Source organism: Erigeron canadensis, chromosome 7, assembly GCF_010389155.1.
Source record: "Erigeron canadensis isolate Cc75 chromosome 7, C_canadensis_v1, whole genome shotgun sequence".
In the NCBI taxonomy this organism is placed as follows: Eukaryota; Viridiplantae; Streptophyta; class Magnoliopsida; order Asterales; family Asteraceae; genus Erigeron; species Erigeron canadensis.
The window spans coordinates 1,557,370-1,575,321 of record NC_057767.1 but is presented as its reverse complement, the minus strand read 5'-3'; the positions used below and the strand labels follow the sequence as shown (position 1 = coordinate 1,575,321).

At 32.1% G+C, this 17,952-nt stretch overlaps 2 protein-coding genes across 3 annotated transcripts; both read right to left on the bottom strand.

Annotated features, from left to right (window-relative positions):
* Positions 1-1,311: 1,311 nt before the first annotated feature.
* On the bottom strand, positions 1,312-3,704 carry LOC122607864. Of its 2 annotated transcripts, none has more exons than XM_043780933.1 (2): positions 3,602-3,704; positions 1,312-1,841 (listed from the first exon to the last, which is right to left on the bottom strand). In XM_043780933.1, the coding sequence occupies exon 2, from the start codon at positions 1,820-1,822 to the stop codon at positions 1,634-1,636; it is 189 nt and encodes a 62-aa protein (XP_043636868.1). In that variant the 5' UTR covers positions 1,823-1,841; positions 3,602-3,704; the 3' UTR covers positions 1,312-1,633. The 2 variants fall into 2 exon arrangements, with proteins under 2 accessions (XP_043636868.1, XP_043636869.1); XM_043780934.1 differs by lacking the exon at positions 3,602-3,704 and adding an exon at positions 3,391-3,415.
* Positions 3,705-7,473: 3,769 nt separating this feature from the next.
* Positions 7,474-10,927, bottom strand: LOC122608763 (geraniol 8-hydroxylase-like). Its single transcript, XM_043781854.1, has 2 exons — positions 10,055-10,927; positions 7,474-8,076 (listed from the first exon to the last, which is right to left on the bottom strand). The coding sequence occupies exons 1-2, from the start codon at positions 10,925-10,927 to the stop codon at positions 7,474-7,476; spliced, it is 1,476 nt and encodes a 491-aa protein (XP_043637789.1).
* Positions 10,928-17,952: the final 7,025 nt, after the last annotated feature.

Here is a 17,952-nt window from a genome sequence, read left to right as displayed (position 1 = left end):
ATTTTATTTGTAGCAATCAGCGGTGGCACGTGTCCGGATGTGGAGACGGTAGAGAGATGGCCGCACCTCTTGAATGGAAGGAAAAATGAGACTGAGACCACCCACTACAACCTCGCCAGAGTCTAAGACCATCCACCATCCATCTCGTTGGAGTTCACAACTCACAACCGTAAGCATGACCGTACAACAGGCCAACCAGTGCATGAAAAGTACAAAAATGAGAGGTTATTACATTAGATAGCAGTTTTAAAGATCACTACATAACATAACAATTCAGTCATAGTTGGTTACACTCTGGTGCCATAATCCCAAAGTAAAACTAACATTGTTATCGGCTACCGGTACAACAGGTCAACCGATACATTAAAAGAAGAAAAATGAAAGGTACTTACATCAGATAGCCAAATTGAAAGGTCATTACATTACTTAACCATTGAGTCATAGTTAGTTACACTCCGCTACCATAATCTCATATGTTAATTGTACTGTATCGTGATCTCTAGGACAATGGGTTAATTAATTACATTGACCCTAATTAGTCATATTGTAATTAAGCCTTAAATCCCAAATTAACAAACTTGTCTAATAAGCTACGTACTGCACCTTTGTGCTCTGCTCAAAAACTGGACTGAAATTCAAGTTATAAACCAAATAAAATAACACAAAAGTACAAACACTTGAAGTTGTTTTCAAGGCCTAATTTGTTATGCCCATATTATCAAATATGATACAGGGACAAATAGACTTCCTGATGCAGTTACAAAAGCAATCAAATGGCTCAATAGCTTAACGACTATTCAAAGTCTTAAAAGGAATCAAAAGGTTCAAGAACAAGCTTCTTATTATTCAATATCAAACAATGAAACTGTTAAACAACAAAACCTAGATCCCGTTTTATAGTGTAGAATCATAACAAGTAAATCCCAAAATTTAGGAAACTATATTTTAAATAAACAGATAATTAGGTACAAATGTTTATGTCATGTAACGAACTCGTTTATGGTTAACATATCTGATGCCTAGTTTACTGTTTACTTTGAATTTTTAGTAGAGCAGGTTTAATTCGTAGTCAAGAAAAAAAAAAGGAAAACTAAAAAAAAGTTCGCTTGAAAATCACCCGTTCCAAGGATATGTTTTGCAACAAAATATGTTTGGCAATTATCTCATTGCCCAGGACTTTGAGAACAAGAGTAATTGCTTCATGTAAGCAAATTATTTCACAAGTGACAGCTTGGTTGTTATATTCTGCTACAAAAACAATCCTTCCATATTCTGAAACAGGAAAACTCATTTAGTTTACGCAACTTGCTCTTCTTGGAAACAAAACATTCGTTTCAAAAGAAGGTAAATACTCAATCATGAAAGTACATGAAAGTCGATCCTCAGACTATCGTGGTACTATTAACAGTCACCATTTTATAGGTGAAATACAGAATACATGACTACAAAACTACATGTATCCATTTTTATATCAAATTAACTATAACTATTTAAGTCACAAGTTCAGTAGAACATATACCGTTCAGAATTGTCCGGTAGGACCAAACCCCTCAATAGTTCACAAACACATTTGAAGGCAAACCACCTTGACTAGATTATTCAAAACATCCGCCTATCTACTTGTATGAAGCTTTCATTTGGTTTGTTGGTTAGAATCTTGCTTCTGTCCTGACATGGTGGCACCAGCAGCAGCTGTCACAGCAACTGCAGCTGCACCTAGCTTTGCACCACCTGCAGCTTTAACGGCTCCTGCGATCTTAGCAAAGGCGGCTATACCTCCGACGAATATAGCCCTAAGAGCAACTGTTGGTTTCACAGTCATATCTTCTACACTCTACACTCTGCAATGTAGCAATACTTTTATTTCAGGTCTAACATTTTAATACAAGTTACCACAAAAAAAAAAAAAGATTATCCATGATGCCTCAACTAAAGGTGATTGTTTCAAATAATAAGAAAGAACCTCCGGTTCTTTATACATCATTCTTGTGACCAATACAAGCATAACTATCTTCAATATAACATCAACATGATTACATTAAAATATAAAGGATTGATGCTTGTGTCAGAAAATCATCCTAGGAAGCATGATATTGGTAAACTTGGGCTTGATTCTCAAGTGATTATCTGGGGTGTAGAAAATAGTGTTTAAATAATAATTATCAAAAGCTAAAGAATCAGAATCATATATCGTGAAAGCAAATATAGTTCGGGGGATATAACAACTCTTATAACCTTCCTCAAGTTTGACTATTACCAGAACTAAATTTACCAAAACTAATCATATTCATAACCAATTTTACCGGAACTAGCAAAACTTTTTAAAAACATTGCTATACAATATGGATGCATTACTTTAGTGCAAAACACCCATGAAACATAGTCAAGTACCACTTCCATGCATTTTCTAGATTATTTTCCTAAATCTGATAGCACAATTCAATAGTTACTCTGTCTATGTACTCTATGGGAACAGGGCAACAACAACGAAGATGGTTTGATACATGCAGTGTTCAATTTTGCACATAGTTATGTAACCACAGCAAAAAGAAACATTACAAGACCACACAAACATAGCACAAAAGGATATTCTTATATGTGACATTAGACAGGGCAACTGCAGCAATCATACATACAACTACATTATTCAACTGTAGCTATGTATTCTATATAAACTTGCATAGCAAATTAACATCAAACTACTACATACATACATATGTAACATATCTATGTATTGAACTACAAATCCTACCTTGTAATAACCAAACTATAAACTAATTGATCTTTTTTGTATGTATCTGATGACCTCTTTATCGGGTAAACAGTACTTTCCAATTTTTTGACAATGGGGAATCGTCATCATACAGAACATTGTCATCAGTTTACAAGTTATAATAGGCCAGATACATACAATAACGAAAGCAAAATTTTAAAAATATAATAAATACAGCAGAAAACACATATACTTGGATACGTTTCAACTTAATTCGCCCAGATGATCATATATAACAACCAAGGTCTTGCTGTAAGTTTCTTTAATGCCATCTTTGTCTAACTTCTGTTTATTTTCAATACACAATTTATAACATATTAGAACCACCACCAAGGTAATGTCCTCACAAGACGTCTTGGGTTCGAACCTCACTAGCTAAACATTAGGGGTGGCCACCGAATCAGTTCGAAAACAGTCACGGGGATAACGTGATTAGGCCGCTACATCGAAGTCAAAGACTTTCCTTACCTAGGTAACATATACAAAAAAACCTCATCTGTTTACCCATGAACCCTAAAAGGCTAAAAGTAACAATAGTTAAATACCAACAAATCTTTTCATCCAAAATATTATATAACAAGTTAATCAAAGCAAAAAAGATTCAATCTTTATCATACCCATATGATAAATAAAGGATATTGGGATAGATCAAGATTCAACAATTAAGAATATCAAACCTAAATAATAATAGCAATAATAATTAAATAACTAAAATGATTAGCAAATAGAGTTGAGAACTTGAGATTGCATTGAGCAAAAATAAATAAATAAATAAGACTAAAAGATAAAAGATGGATTTTTTTTATTATAAGGGAGAAAGAAACGAACCCCAGATTTTCCTCGGAAGAAAATAGAAAAGATGAGCAAGAACCGAACCAAACCAAGTTTTAGGAATACGGTAAATTTTGTTGCAAGATACAGTATATTAGAAAAAGGTAAAATGATTTATGAATTTAACATCATCTTTGTTGCATGATGTTGCTCTCACAAACTAACTTAAATCAATTTTTACACATGTCAAAAAGTCCTTCATGATTTTAATGGTTTGTAAGAGCAACATCATCCAACCAAAATAATGTTAACATCATCTAAGTTATCCCCTTAGAAAAAAGCATTGATACACCTAAATGTATATTTCTATCACCTGTCTCATTTTAAATATTTTATTTTAACTTTTAATTTTTTTTATGGAGAAATAATAGATACTGTTAAAGTAATACAGTACACAAATATGTACAGCTAAGAAGTAAATTAAAATAATAATTACAAATTTAACCTTCAAATATTATGAATGTTCAAAAACCGTCCCTGATAATACCTTTGCAAAATACCTTTGCAGTACCCATAAATATGTACAGCTGCAGTACATATATTAACCCCTGATAATACCATTGCAGTACCCATAAATATGTACAGCTGCAGTACATATATTAACCCCTGATAATACCCTTGCAGTACTCAAAGTTAATTAAGATTTTTATTGTTATTATATTAAATGTATGTGTTTAATATTTTATACATTTTCGTCAAATGTATATATGAATTTTAACTTTTGAGATGCTATTTTCATAAAATCATGATGCTTCAACCAAAAAATTTGTAAGTAAAATTAAGGTAGTAGTATTTAATATTATATACTTTTGAATTGCAAAAAGTGTTAGAAAACATTATATTGTTTGGTTACACAGCTAGAAAACTAGTCATTTTTTATTATAAAATATATATATATATATAAGAAAAAGTAAAATAAAAATCATGACTTTAAAGTTGGACCACCGTATTTTATGGTGTATTTGGTGTGTGTGTGTGTGTGGGGGGGGGGGGGGGGGGGGTGTTGGGAGGGGGAATAAGGCAGGTGTTCAAATAAGGTGTTTGGCGGGAGTATGGTTGCTAGGTGTCAAGGTGGCAGGGTATTTGGGAGGGGGAATAAGACAGGTTGTAGTACATGGTGTGTGTTAGAGGAGGTGTAAAAATGGGCGGGTCTTTTAAATTTTGAAAGTAGAAGGAAATAGAGTGAAGGACTGAAGGGCGAATAGAGAGAGAATGAATAAAATATTAGATAGTAGTCTGATTTTTTTACTGTATTTCATTTTCACTCAGGCCTTTTTTTCTCTCTCTTAAAAACACACATTCTATATCTATATAATTTTTCTCATCTTATCTTGATCTTGTTTCTTATTAGTATGTAATTTGGAGGCTGATTTGCTAATGTTTTGGGCACTTTTGGAAGTTGTTTTCAACTTATCTTGAACCATTATTTATGATGCTTATATTCTCATGATCATATTTTTGTTCATATATATATGCTTCTCCAAACTTTTTGAAGAAAGAAGAGAGGTTAAGGGAAGAGTTTACCAAGAACATTTATGCATTGCAAATTTCAAAGAGTGTTGGAACTACATACCCCGGTTTAGGATTCCCCGCTAGCCAGCCCCAAATGTCAGAAGAATCCTTTAAAGGTGTTCACTTATGTGAGGCCTGTAGCTGTTTCAAAGGAGTAAATGATCTCCTAATCAATATTGGAAGTTTGTTACCTTTTACGCTATATGTACAAACAAGTTTTCATGTGAATCATGTAACAAAACAAATGTCATTTAACATTTGATTTTGATAATTACTTGGTGCCTATTTTTGTCTAGATATATTGTCGTGAATGTTTCTTTGGCATATATATGTGGTGTTGAAATTGACAATTTGGGTGTAATAGTTTTGCTGGTAAGTTGGGTCAAGTCAAAATTGGTCAAAATGTCTACACTTTGTTTCCCACCTATTTTTAGTATACCGCTAACAAAGTCATGGCTTATTTCATTCAAGCAGGAATGTTTTGCTAAACAAACGCTTAATGTCCTGTATAAATCCCGGCTTAATATCTTTTGTTACTATTTGTAATATCTAATGTACAACTTTTACTTTGTCCGGTTTATATCTAATGCTATTTCATTACTTTCACATTATATATAGCTATATATTTTTGGTAAAATTTAGTTGTTTTAAAATCGTTCCGCGGTTTCTCGCGGGATAAAAATCTAGTTACAATAAATAATAAACAAAAGTAAATACTTGTCATGTCAAATTAATGAAAAGTGGAACAATGAAATATTGAAAAGACGCTTCTTGATCCGTTTGGAGTTTCCGATAAGTAATGATAACTCTTTGTTTAATCTAATAAAAGTTATATACATGGGCTTTTTATGAGTTAAATTATATGTTTTAGTTTTTAGATAATTGTTACAGTTTACAATAAGCTTAAATAATTACATAAGTATATACATAACAATAAATTAGAAAAAATTGGGCCCCCTAAAAAATCGGGCCTCGGCCACTTTGGCCACCTTCTAAACCGGCCTTGGTTATAAACATAATGCTTTGGCATATTATATCTATCCAAAAATATTACGTTTTGTCATATCAAACCTATGCATGAAAATACCCCTAGACGTCGCCTCTAGTCCTTTATTATCAATAATTGTCCCACCATCATACTGTCATCGTCATGACCAGCATCGTATTGCGCGGATACCGTGCTAGTAAGTAAAAAAAGTTATAGAAGTTTAATCTGATCTTTGTTGATTTTTCCATTACATGTCTGTTTATCAAACTCCCATTGTGTTATTAAATTTTTCATTTGGACTTAAAGTAATAAAGATAATTAAACCTATAGCTATAAAGAAAAAATTACGTGCCCTGCAGTAATTGGGCCTTAGACTTGGGCCTTATTTGTCCCACCTCCCCTACAATATTGTGTCGCTAGCATAGTGAGAAGTTTTTTGAAATAACATCGTTGCACCAAAGATTCGACGGGATTTTATTTTAGATTAGGGAAAATATAAAATGCATTACCAAAAGATTTTTTGGGATATAAAGCTTTTTCGTATCAATTATGTCCTCGGTGTGTATGACTTGTACAATAAATTAAAAATTAGTATTACAAATCTTTTAGCGATGACATGTCATCACACAAAACCAATCTACCATAAAAAGTCAAAAATCAACTTTGTTTTGTTGTTTAGTGATGTTTTGGCGGCTACATGAAAAAATTGTCTTATAAGCGATATAGTTTTTATTTTCGGTATAAGGATGATATCCGAGTCATTCGTTTTAATATTTTTATCACAATGTATAAATATTATTACAGATGGTAATCTGTACAAATATTAAATATACTGGTAATATAATCAAATATATAGTGTGATATTAATATCAATTCTCATAGGATATCTTTGTTTGGTTGAAGAACATGTACGTTCGTTGAATGCCATGGATGGATTTTTTGGTCAATCTTATTTGCTACAAAATTTGAATTCCGACAAACAACGTGTGTACCTTACTACCGAAAAGATTACCGCACGATGAAATCATTTTTTTTGTTTTACATACACTGATTTATAAATGTAATATATATATATATATATATATTAAATTCTTGTTTTACAACACGATGATAGATAAACGAACAACAAGCTAAGCCGCCACCCCTTTTCTAAATAGCAAACCCTATCCTAATGCACGCAATGTTAGGTGTATGATAAAAAAAGAGTATATTCTAATCTTCACTTAACCAAACTCCAAATAATTATTTATTGTAACTGATAATTATATCACTCGTCCTAGAAAGTAGAAACACAATAATGTAGTTTCCTTGAGCCCGGCCAATTAACAATATTCAAGAGCATGTCGACTTTGATTTTGTGCATTGGTATCTAATTAACAAGCGTTGGAGTAGCAACAAGCGGGGTCGCCCTTAACAATGTTAGACCAAATATATCATTCATGTCCATTTCTTCTCTAGCATGAGTAAGTTTCCAATCAAAATGGTATACATACGACGCGACCATTAAGCTCACCACCCGGTGAGCCAAGGGTATTCCTGGGCACATCCTTCGACCCGATCCAAATGGTAGGAACTGAAAGTATTGACCCTTGTAATCAACCTCTTTACCCAAAAACCTTTCGGGCATAAATTGCAATGGTTTTTCCCAATACCTTTGATCGCGCGCTATTGCCCATACATTCACCAAGATTTGTGTGTTTTTCGGGACTAGGTATTCACCAAGTTTAACTTCCTTCTCAGTTTTATGTGGTGCTAAGAGAGGCACGGATAAATGAAGTCTCATGGTTTCTTTAACGACAGCATGTAAATATGGCAACTCGAGGATCTTGGCTTCCTTGATTTTCCCATCTTCACCAACTATTGAAGAAACTTCTTCACGCACCCTTGAGAACATAGTAGGATTAAGTAAAAGTTCTGTCATTGCCCATTCTGTTGTATTTGAGCTTGTTTCAGTTCCAGCTATAAATAAATCCTATACATAATTAAATTAAACAAGATATCATCACTTTGAATAGCAAATGTAATGATGTTTCATGCTTAATTAAAATAAAATATTTACCAAAAATATATAACTACCTCTTGAAACAATTAGATAGATCGTCCATTTGCTATTTAATTAATGCAATTTTAATCTTAATATGACATAAGACAGTTGAACTAATTAATTACTTATTAATTAATTAAATCGTTTGATTTTATCAAATTGACACTCGCTTAAGTTATCATGTAGATAAACTATAACTTAAAAATCCTAATAATCATTATTCAAATATATTATTATATTAGTATATATTTATATTTATATTAATTTGTAGAAAAAGTCTCATTAATTTACACATTTTTGTTTTCCATCAACAATTTACAACTTTTAGTCCTGAATACTTAACTTATATTTATTTTTAGCCATCAACTTGAGAGAATTTTTTAAAATTTACAATCATTTAATTAATTAAAAAAATTTCACCATAATCTCTCAATAAAAAAAGTACATAATTTATCTTTTTTTATATATTAGCTTTATGTATTAATGTTTAAAGTTACAATTGTCACTCAAATCAAGAGTCCTAATTGTTATCAAAGAATATGAAAATAATCATAATTGTTATCTAATTATCAATTTATCATAGAATAGATCATTGGAATTAAACCTATTCGTGTTATAGACCCACATAATGATCAAATACATATACTTGAACGTCAACTAGAGGATCACAAGTATGTTTGTATTTTAAATTTTTAATTATCTTTTATAAAAAAAATCACATTATGAGTAAAACTGGTTTCAAAAAATTTTATGATAGAAAAATTATTATAACATGTGTCTTGTGGAATGACTACGGCAAACAATTCCATCAATATGTCTCAGCTAATAATGAAAGTGACGAACCTGAGATTATGGTACTACAACTTGCAAAGTATAACACTTGGAACCGTATATTTTCAAAATTATAAGCTTTTATGACTTAAATGTATGAAAATCTAATATTGATAATATCGTAAATCTCGTGTCCAATATTGGACACGGGTCTAAAATCTCGTTATTAACACTAAAGCTAAAATTCAAGATATAAATAAGTTATAATCTTAGACAATGATATAACCAGCTCTGGTTGAGTCATTTGAGTGAGGAAAATGATAAATCAACCTAACAGCAGGATTATGTCAAGTGTTATCATCAAAGGAAGAGAAATAAAATGAGTAGAATACACTTGTCATGTGATAAAGATTTTAGGTTGATTTGTTAGGTTTATTTATCACATGCCAGTGAGTTTTACTCGCTACTTCGCTACACGAAGATTTGAATCTTGACAAATGCATAATATTCCACCTCTATTAATCTTCGTAGTTAAGGTAGTCTTGTGGAATTATTCTTTGAATGCCTCCTAATTAAGTTTAAAAATATATCTATTCTACATTTACCTAAAATAACTATAATAACCTTTCTTTCTTTAACTCTCTGCCAATATTTTTTTTTCTCTCTCCTCCATAAATCATTTATTCCTCTAATTCATTCAAAATCTTTTATCTCGAAAACCGTACATCGATAAATTATAAAAATTATATGGATGTTCTTAAAATTTCATACTCTTTCATAAGAGATGTCATTCGATATACTTTCGATAAACTTTTAAATCTGAAAGTGGAACCCGTACGGTTAAGACATTTTCCTATCACACCCACCTATCACACTTTATAACTTATCACCCCATTATCTCACCGCCGCAACGCGAATACTTACTCTCGTATGTATTAAATCTGCATGATATCCTTGAAAAGCTATTTTTAAAGTAGTCTTCTACGTTGACTTGGATTAACTTTATCTTAGTAAGAGTTATACGTACATATTTGTACAAATGGGTTGTCAAATTTTATTAGTATGAAAATTTCTTAATTGCTTTTTTTTTCTTTATCTATTTCGATCAACATAAAGAGGAGATTTAAGAATTTACCACTAGCAAAGTTTTGATGTGTATAATACTGAAATCGGCTGCATTATCTTCACTAAAATCTAACATGGAATCCAACATATCACCAAACCTTGGCAACTTGGAGTTTCGATGCTTTAGCCTTTCACTTATGAAACCTTCTATCACGTCATCGAACCAACCATAAGCGGCCTTGGCCTGTTTTCGTAAATTTTGTGGGTCTAATGGCTTCAAGACGGGGAATATGTCTGCGATGTTAAATTTCCCATCGACCTCCATCAATGTCTTCACGGCTCTCTTAAACCCTCCAATATCATCGGACTCGTAATTAGTCACATTTTGTGAAAGGCATGTATTGGACATTTGGTTAAGTGCTACTCCGAATGCCAACTTTCCAATATTCACAACCTCATTTTTGAGTGATGACTCCTTAAGGAAATCCAACATCCCTTCCACAACGTTCTCTCGAAGGTCACGAAGGGTGTCAAGTTTGTGTGAATGGGTGAGGAAGGTGTTGACTGCTTTTCTAATGGTTCGCCACTCGTGGTTAGGTGGAATCCATAGGACAGATGTGTCATAGTTCTCCAACGATGTGACAGCGTCTGGGATAATACGCCCAGAACAAACGTCATCATTGCGTTGGAGAATATCTCTGGCGGCGTCAGGTGTTGACGCCACCACACTAGTGACACTCCCCAATTTGATTGTCATTAGTGGACCGTGTTTCTTGGAGAGCTTGGCTAGGGACTCATGAGGTTTTTGTCCAATATCTAGAAGGTTTCCGATGATGGGAAGGCCGGTAGGGCCAGGAGGCATACTCCTTTTACCATATACATCTATGCAATGGAGGAAGAATAAGAAGAAAATTATGGAAAAAAGAACCAAGATGAGTTCCATGGCTTGTTTTATTTGGGCTATGTCAGTAGTAGGTGAGTAAACCAAAATATGAAGGTGTATTTATAAGGTGATCAATAGTAGTATACGTACGTTCTATCAGTTGATAATTGTTTTCTAATTTTACCTTACAATTCTGATTAAGATATTACGAGCATGGTACCCGCGCAATGCGGCGACGATGACATTAGTTGCGATGTGGTGGCGTCGGCGTCAAGTGGTGATGGTAATTGATACAAAGATATTTGATTTTTAGGGATAGTAGTGAAACATAGAAGTATAATTTTTATATAGTAGTATAGAAGTATCGATAGATGTATTATAAAAAGTCCAAGGGTATTTATAAGATTTTAAAGACATAATTGCTTCAAATAAAAAAGAGGGTTGTATCTTTATTAGATAGTATAGATGAGGTGGTCAGAAAATGAGAAAAAGAAAAAAAAATAACAGTCATAAAAATATTTTGTCAAAAAAAACAAACAAAATAGTCACAATTATGTCTCTCTTAATCAATTTATACCAATATACTCGTATGTTGTTGGGTGGACACCTATATGCACATAAGAAAAAGAATAAACCCTAAATTTAAATGTATATATGTTTTTCGACAGTTCCTTTTATTACCACATGGTATTAGAGTGAAACCCGTTAGAGCTTATATTGTTATTTGATGAGTTGGGAATAAACTTTTTTACATTTGGGTTAAGTGGGCTAAGTGTTGATATGGATGGTTTCGACTAGACCCTAATTCAATGGTGTAGCGGATCCACGTAACGAAAGGAAACTAGTAAAAGATGGTGTGTCCCGGTGATTCGGCGGTATGAAAAGAGTGGGATTATCTATAATCTATCTATAAACCCTTATAAAGGTATTGGAATTAAGATTTTAAGCATAATTTTCATTCCCAAAATGCCCCTAGACATAAAACTATCTATTCCCGGTTCTGTCTAATCACCTATCGCTCCACCGCCTCCCTCCATCACCCATCTCCACCATCACTACCACCTCCATCACAACCGCCTCCTTTCTTCTCTGGGATCGACCACCACATATTGTTCCCTTCATTCATCGGGGAAACTTCATCATCCAATTGTCATCGTCCGATTTGTTGATTTTTTGCTTGATTTTGGGACGATTTGTTGATTAAAAATATGGGTTGTAGACATGTTTTTCGATACACAGGTATATGTGTATACAGCTGATGCGTTGATTGGATAAATTGGGTTTTTCAGCCACCCAATTTACAGCTGATGAGTTGAAATTTACAGAATTGCTATCGACGCCATCACATGGATTAGTATTTTTATTTATTTTCTTCTTTTTTTGCTTAGATTAGATCTGATATAACACTTACTTTTCAAGTTTTAATATTACAACACAGTTATTTATGTTTCATGTAATGGAAGTTGCAACATGCAAAAAATTTTTGGATAAAAGTGTTCTATGTCAACTGACCTGGCCCATTCAACCATTACTTAACTGGCTCTGCCTCGTATATTTTACTGCATTTGGTGTTTTAGGTTCTTTAAACAAAGTTAAGCTTACCTCAACCTGATGCATTATAGTAAAGGATATGTTATTTAAGTAACACTCTAATCTTTTGGTACCTAAAATGTATTTCAATATTGTTAATGCAAGGACGATTAGAGATCCTCTCTTTCTGGCGCATTTATGTTGTCAGAGTTTGCTGGTCAACATAGTAGAACGGGTGGCTTAAGTGTGGCATTCTGTAAGCCAGATGGTTGTTTTTTAGGTGATAATGTAGTTGGCCTCCTCACTACGGCATCATCGGTTCAGGTTCTTCTTCCCATTTTTCTTCCCCATCCAATATAAACTTATCAGTTTTTGGCCAATTACTTATAAATGGGTCGTGGGTCAACTCCACTTGGTCTACTACAAAAATAGTGGCCCATTTGCCTAAAAGCTATCATGTATTGTTACACATCTCGAATGTGTGCCTCCTTTAACTATGAAATAATGACATGATATTGTAATATAGTCAGGAAATGCTAATAAACACATTTGGTTAATTAAAAAAGGTTTATATCCATGCATGCATCTTTTTTCAGGTTATAGCTAATTGTTGGTCACTCTCTTTTGCTACTCTTGAACCGCATCTTGCACCGGTTACTAAAGATAGGTTAATTGGATGGACAGGTTGGATTGGATTGACCCAAAACCAATTTAGGTAAAAACTTTGAAACCAATGAAAGTACAAAATACCATTCTACTGTTTAATTTTATGTGATAGTGGTAAAGGTAGTGACCAGTGTATTGGACAATGGGTATAAAACGTGAAAATAGCTCTAGCGCATTCAATTTTGGGTTTGATGATTTTTATCAACGAACATAGGATAGTTGTTTTGTTGGCCAACTTGAATAATGGATGTTGTTTTGTTATTCTTGGGCACATTTGGAATGGTCTTGGTAGCATGGTTTCTATAGAAGCATGGTTTCTATATAGAAGCAATGTGGCTTTTTGTAAAAATATTAGAAGCAAGTATAAGTTGGTAGCAATTTACTAATCGTAATTGAAATGATATACTCTAAAACTTTGATTAATTTGTCATTTGTATATTTTTTTAGATATGAGTTGGATCCAGGATGGTGAGCTTGAACATCAAACTTTACTTCAGATCCCATTGTAGATGAGAGATGAATGTAATGATTCCTTTAAGCTTCATCGTTAGTTTCTTGACTAAAGTGGCTGAATCTTGAGTCCATTCTTAAGCGTCGAAAAGCATTCTCATTAGACAAGTGCAACGACAATTGTTCAATGTTGGCTTCTCCTTTTGGTTTATTACATGTAGAATATACACACTGGGTACATTACCTTGCACATGACTACATTGAATTTATGGCATAATAAAGGGAGAAATGTTGGAACTTTGTATCTTTTGGTTACATGTAGCAAATATATATATATATATATATATACACTAGCGTTTGCTGGCTTATGTAGATATTACATTTTATTGATGGTACTATTCTACTACCGAATATTGTACCAAGCATGTTCTCGGGTTATATAATTGTGTCGATTTGGTAGGAGATTACTGCCAAATTCATTTTTGAGAAGGGGACTCAGAAAAACTCCTTTCTTGAGACATCCGTAGAGACTTAGTTGGTGTACATAGGAAATATTTTGTGGTGTCAATTGTATCCGCTGCAACGCGTAGTTGAAGGGGAGGCCAAAATGTGAAATTTTGGGTATGAGAAGATGATTATTGAGTATAAACGTATTTCGCATATTTAGAGGAAAAAAATATAAAAAAAAAAAAAAAAAAAAAAAACACTACTCTATAAATCTATATATGCTAGTGAAACCCAATAAGATTAAATTTTGCTTGATGATATGAGAATAAAATTCTTACATTTGTTATAGTCACTTTTATATAGCAGTTTAGCTGCATATAAACATGTCTTTTTTTATGAACATAATTGAATGATACAAGTTTACATTATCAATTAATACCCCAGACATCCAATAGCTGCAAGTCGCATATTCTCTTAATAAAAATTTTAAGTATTCAACATCAAGGATATCTCGCTATACAACGTTTTCTAAAAAAATGTTTTATTTTATTAAAAAATGATAAATTTAATCACGATATAGTTCCATAAAGCAGATGTCAGAAGTTTAAATCGTTCAAATTATATATTAATTTTTAAAGACATTTTATTTAAAATTAATTCTTATGGATAATTTTTTTAATATAACTTACGAGTAATTGTTTATTTTATGAAACTTTTATTTGACTATTTAAGAGATAAATAAACCTTTATGTTTTTGGTTTAGAAACTGAGTTTATAAATACTATTATGATACCCGAGACAGCGGGGGCGGCTGTCTGATGGTGGCGACGACGGATGGCGGCGGCGATTATTGGTGATGATGACAACATCGAGTGATGTAAATTAATGTAAATGCATCTGATGTAAAGGTGGCAATGAAGATATATTAGAATATAAAGGTCTAGGACGTAAGTTAGTACGATAAAGATTTGGATATAAGTTAATTCATTATGGACCAATTAGTTAATTTCATATAAGTCTTTCTTAAAAGGAGGGTTGAACAATTAATGTCTTATTTTTTTTTAACTATTTCCAGAATAAAAAGGGGTTAGAATTTTAATGAGGGTTCATGTCTTACAAGACTGTTGTGGTAGGGTTCATGATGAACAATTAATGTTTTATTTTTTCTAAAAGGGTTATTTTCTATTTGAATAGATTATGGAAGTAGCATCTATGCACTATTGTGGTAGGGGTAAGGTTATCTATATTTTAACTTCCTTGATACATCGTCAGGGTATTGAGATCCAAGAATCCGCGGAAAAAGACATTGACTGCTTACTTACTTTAAAACCAACAATGTTGGATCAAGGTAACTATCCTCATGCTTTGCAATGCTAATGGTCTTTTTTTTTTTTTTATTTATTTTAGATAGTATCTAAAAGCAGTTTATCTACACCGTCATAATAAGGTAAGTTTGTCTTTATCTTAACCTCCTTCTTACACCATCTAGATATATTGGGACCTAAAATCCGTAAAGTATGGTTGTGGGTACTTAATTACATACTTACTTTTTCTAGATAAATCGGATTATAAGATAAATGTAATTTGTGTTATTTTGTAACAAATCAAAATTATTTTTTAGAAATTGAATGAATTTCTTGTTACTATACATATATTAAACTAGTGCTCAGGCTCGTCCAATGTGACGGGTAGTCTCAGAATATATTAATTAAAGCTAAAAATTTGGAATTCAAGTATTAAAAAAAAATGAAAAAATCTGGTTATAAAGTTTCTATGTATTATTAATAATGTACATGTCTGTCGAAACAGAGCTTACTTTTATATTAAACTAAATATCAATCAATAAACATAAACATGTATAATAATTAAAAACTATAAGAAATTGCATTGTGTACAAAGATCAAGTACTAATTTTTGATGGGTAAGTTTTTGCTTCATAAATCTATATATATATTCTTAGTAAATTGATTCTTGATGACAACTTTTGATGTTCTTTTAGTCAAAGCTAATTTAAGAGTGTTTTATTTATACATCGAAAAGCTAGCGAACAAACAGTCATTTATTTTGGTTTCCATCAAATATAGACGATTTAAAGCATCAATATGACCAATATCACAACTTAATCAATACGAAAGTTAAAGAGGAAACATATGAAAATTAACTCCACATAAAATATTGATTGCAGTTTACAATTTTTCTTTCAACTTTAGTTAAATGAAAAGAAAAACAAAAAGTATACAATTAATATATAATTTGAAAACTACATACCAATTCATCAACAAAGACCATCTCAAACGTTTTGATTTTCTTCGAGTTGTTTCACTCCGAAACAGTCCATACATGCACAACACGGAGTCATAGATGATGGTTAACATGTGTTGGCTTAAGATATTCAAGATGAACTAATGTGGTCTTATTTTTTGTTGTTGAAGAATAACTCATAATGAACCTATAATGGACAACAAACTAAATTAAAAGAGATAATAATAACAATAATATAAAAATTCAATATTAAATAATAATAATAATAATTAAATTTGAACAAAATATATAAATAGAAAAACCTTTTGGTAGTCGATCTTAGGGGGTTTTTTTTGCCATAGGGTTTTTTTTTTCTAAAAGTATGTGAGGGTTTTTTCTAGATTGTATATATATATATATACCATAGATAATAAAAATAAAGATTTTTTATAAGATCTTTTTATTAAAGGTCAGTCATTTATTAATTAAATATTAAAAAATAGAGGATTAATAAGGGGGAGTATTAGGCTAAAAGAAAGGAATTAGGGGTGTCAAGTGTACCCCCAACCCTCTCTTTTAGTTATATTATAGATTACATATATATATTACATATTAACTAAAGAGGTACTCGCGTAATATGGAGGCGAGTTTGGCAGGAGTGACATAAGTTATTTTTTGAAAGGTGAATTTCGTTTGGAACTTCGTGTCGCGATTTGACAGCGGGAGGTCCAACATACGTTGTCTAAACTGGGTTAATGCTAGAAAGCTCTCACAAAGTAGAATTGCCTAAATACCCAATGGGTGAAAACCCCCTACTAATCCGTCTGAAAACACTACGATTAATTGGGGTAAACCTTGTTCCTTTAGAGTTGAACCTGGGTATACCCAAGTCAATCCCTCATAGAGACTTCATATGTCCACCCTAAGGTTTGAACACAATACCTCTTGAATCAGGGGATGTTCTTTCAACCACTGAGCTAATACTCAAGAATGTCGAGTGATATAAGTAATTGATATAACATGCTAGTGAAAATATCTTAAAATTTGAAAATAAAAGATTTGTGTTATAATTTAATTATATAGGGTGCAATGGTAATATTTCATATACTAAAAATGTAATTTTCAACATACGAGTGTAAAATTATTATTATTATTATAAAGCATTGGTGGAGTCAAAATTTGGACTTTGGATTGTCGAAAAGCTTTTCATAATACTAACAAACGTAAGTTTAATTACAAAATTAAATTACTTCAGTCTGAGGTTGTCATTTACTTTTAAAATTAAATAAAATACATAAAATTAAGATAGTGCTAAAAATATAGAGTTTTATATATATCATGAAGTTATGATGTAACCACAATATAGCTCCGCACGCCATTGTTATTATAAGGTATTATTGGAATAGATTAATTACATAAATACAAACAATTAAAACATGCGAATAAACTAAGCCAACATACATGTTTGCCCACAACCCAAAACTGTGAATAGATAATGAGATTTGGCCTTCTATTACACAAACACCTGAATCACTATAATAATATTAAGGTGGGCTCATCACTCCTACACTCATATCTCACGTCAATCCATAAGATTGTTTTTAAGACAGTAACGTTTTTAAGAACATGTTGAACCGAAATAGTCTAGGTATCGGTGTGTTTGTAGCTCGTTATTAGTTTGAACAATTTTTGGTTTGACCGTACCGAGTTTTTAGTTGTACCGGCCGTCGATCCAATCAGACCAGGTTGAC

Bases quoted from the DNA above. Each gene is read 5' to 3' on its own strand.
- LOC122607864 (XM_043780933.1), bottom strand. From the start codon at position 1,822: ATGACTGTGAAACCAACAGTTGCTCTTAGGGCTATATTCGTCGGAGGT.
- LOC122608763 (XM_043781854.1), bottom strand. From the start codon at position 10,927: ATGGAACTCATCTTGGTTCTTTTTTCCATAATTTTCTTCTTATTCTTC. The intron at 8,077-10,054 runs GTAAATTCTTAA...AATTATGTATAG, and splicing joins ACATCAAAACTTTGCTAGTG to GATTTATTTATAGCTGGAAC.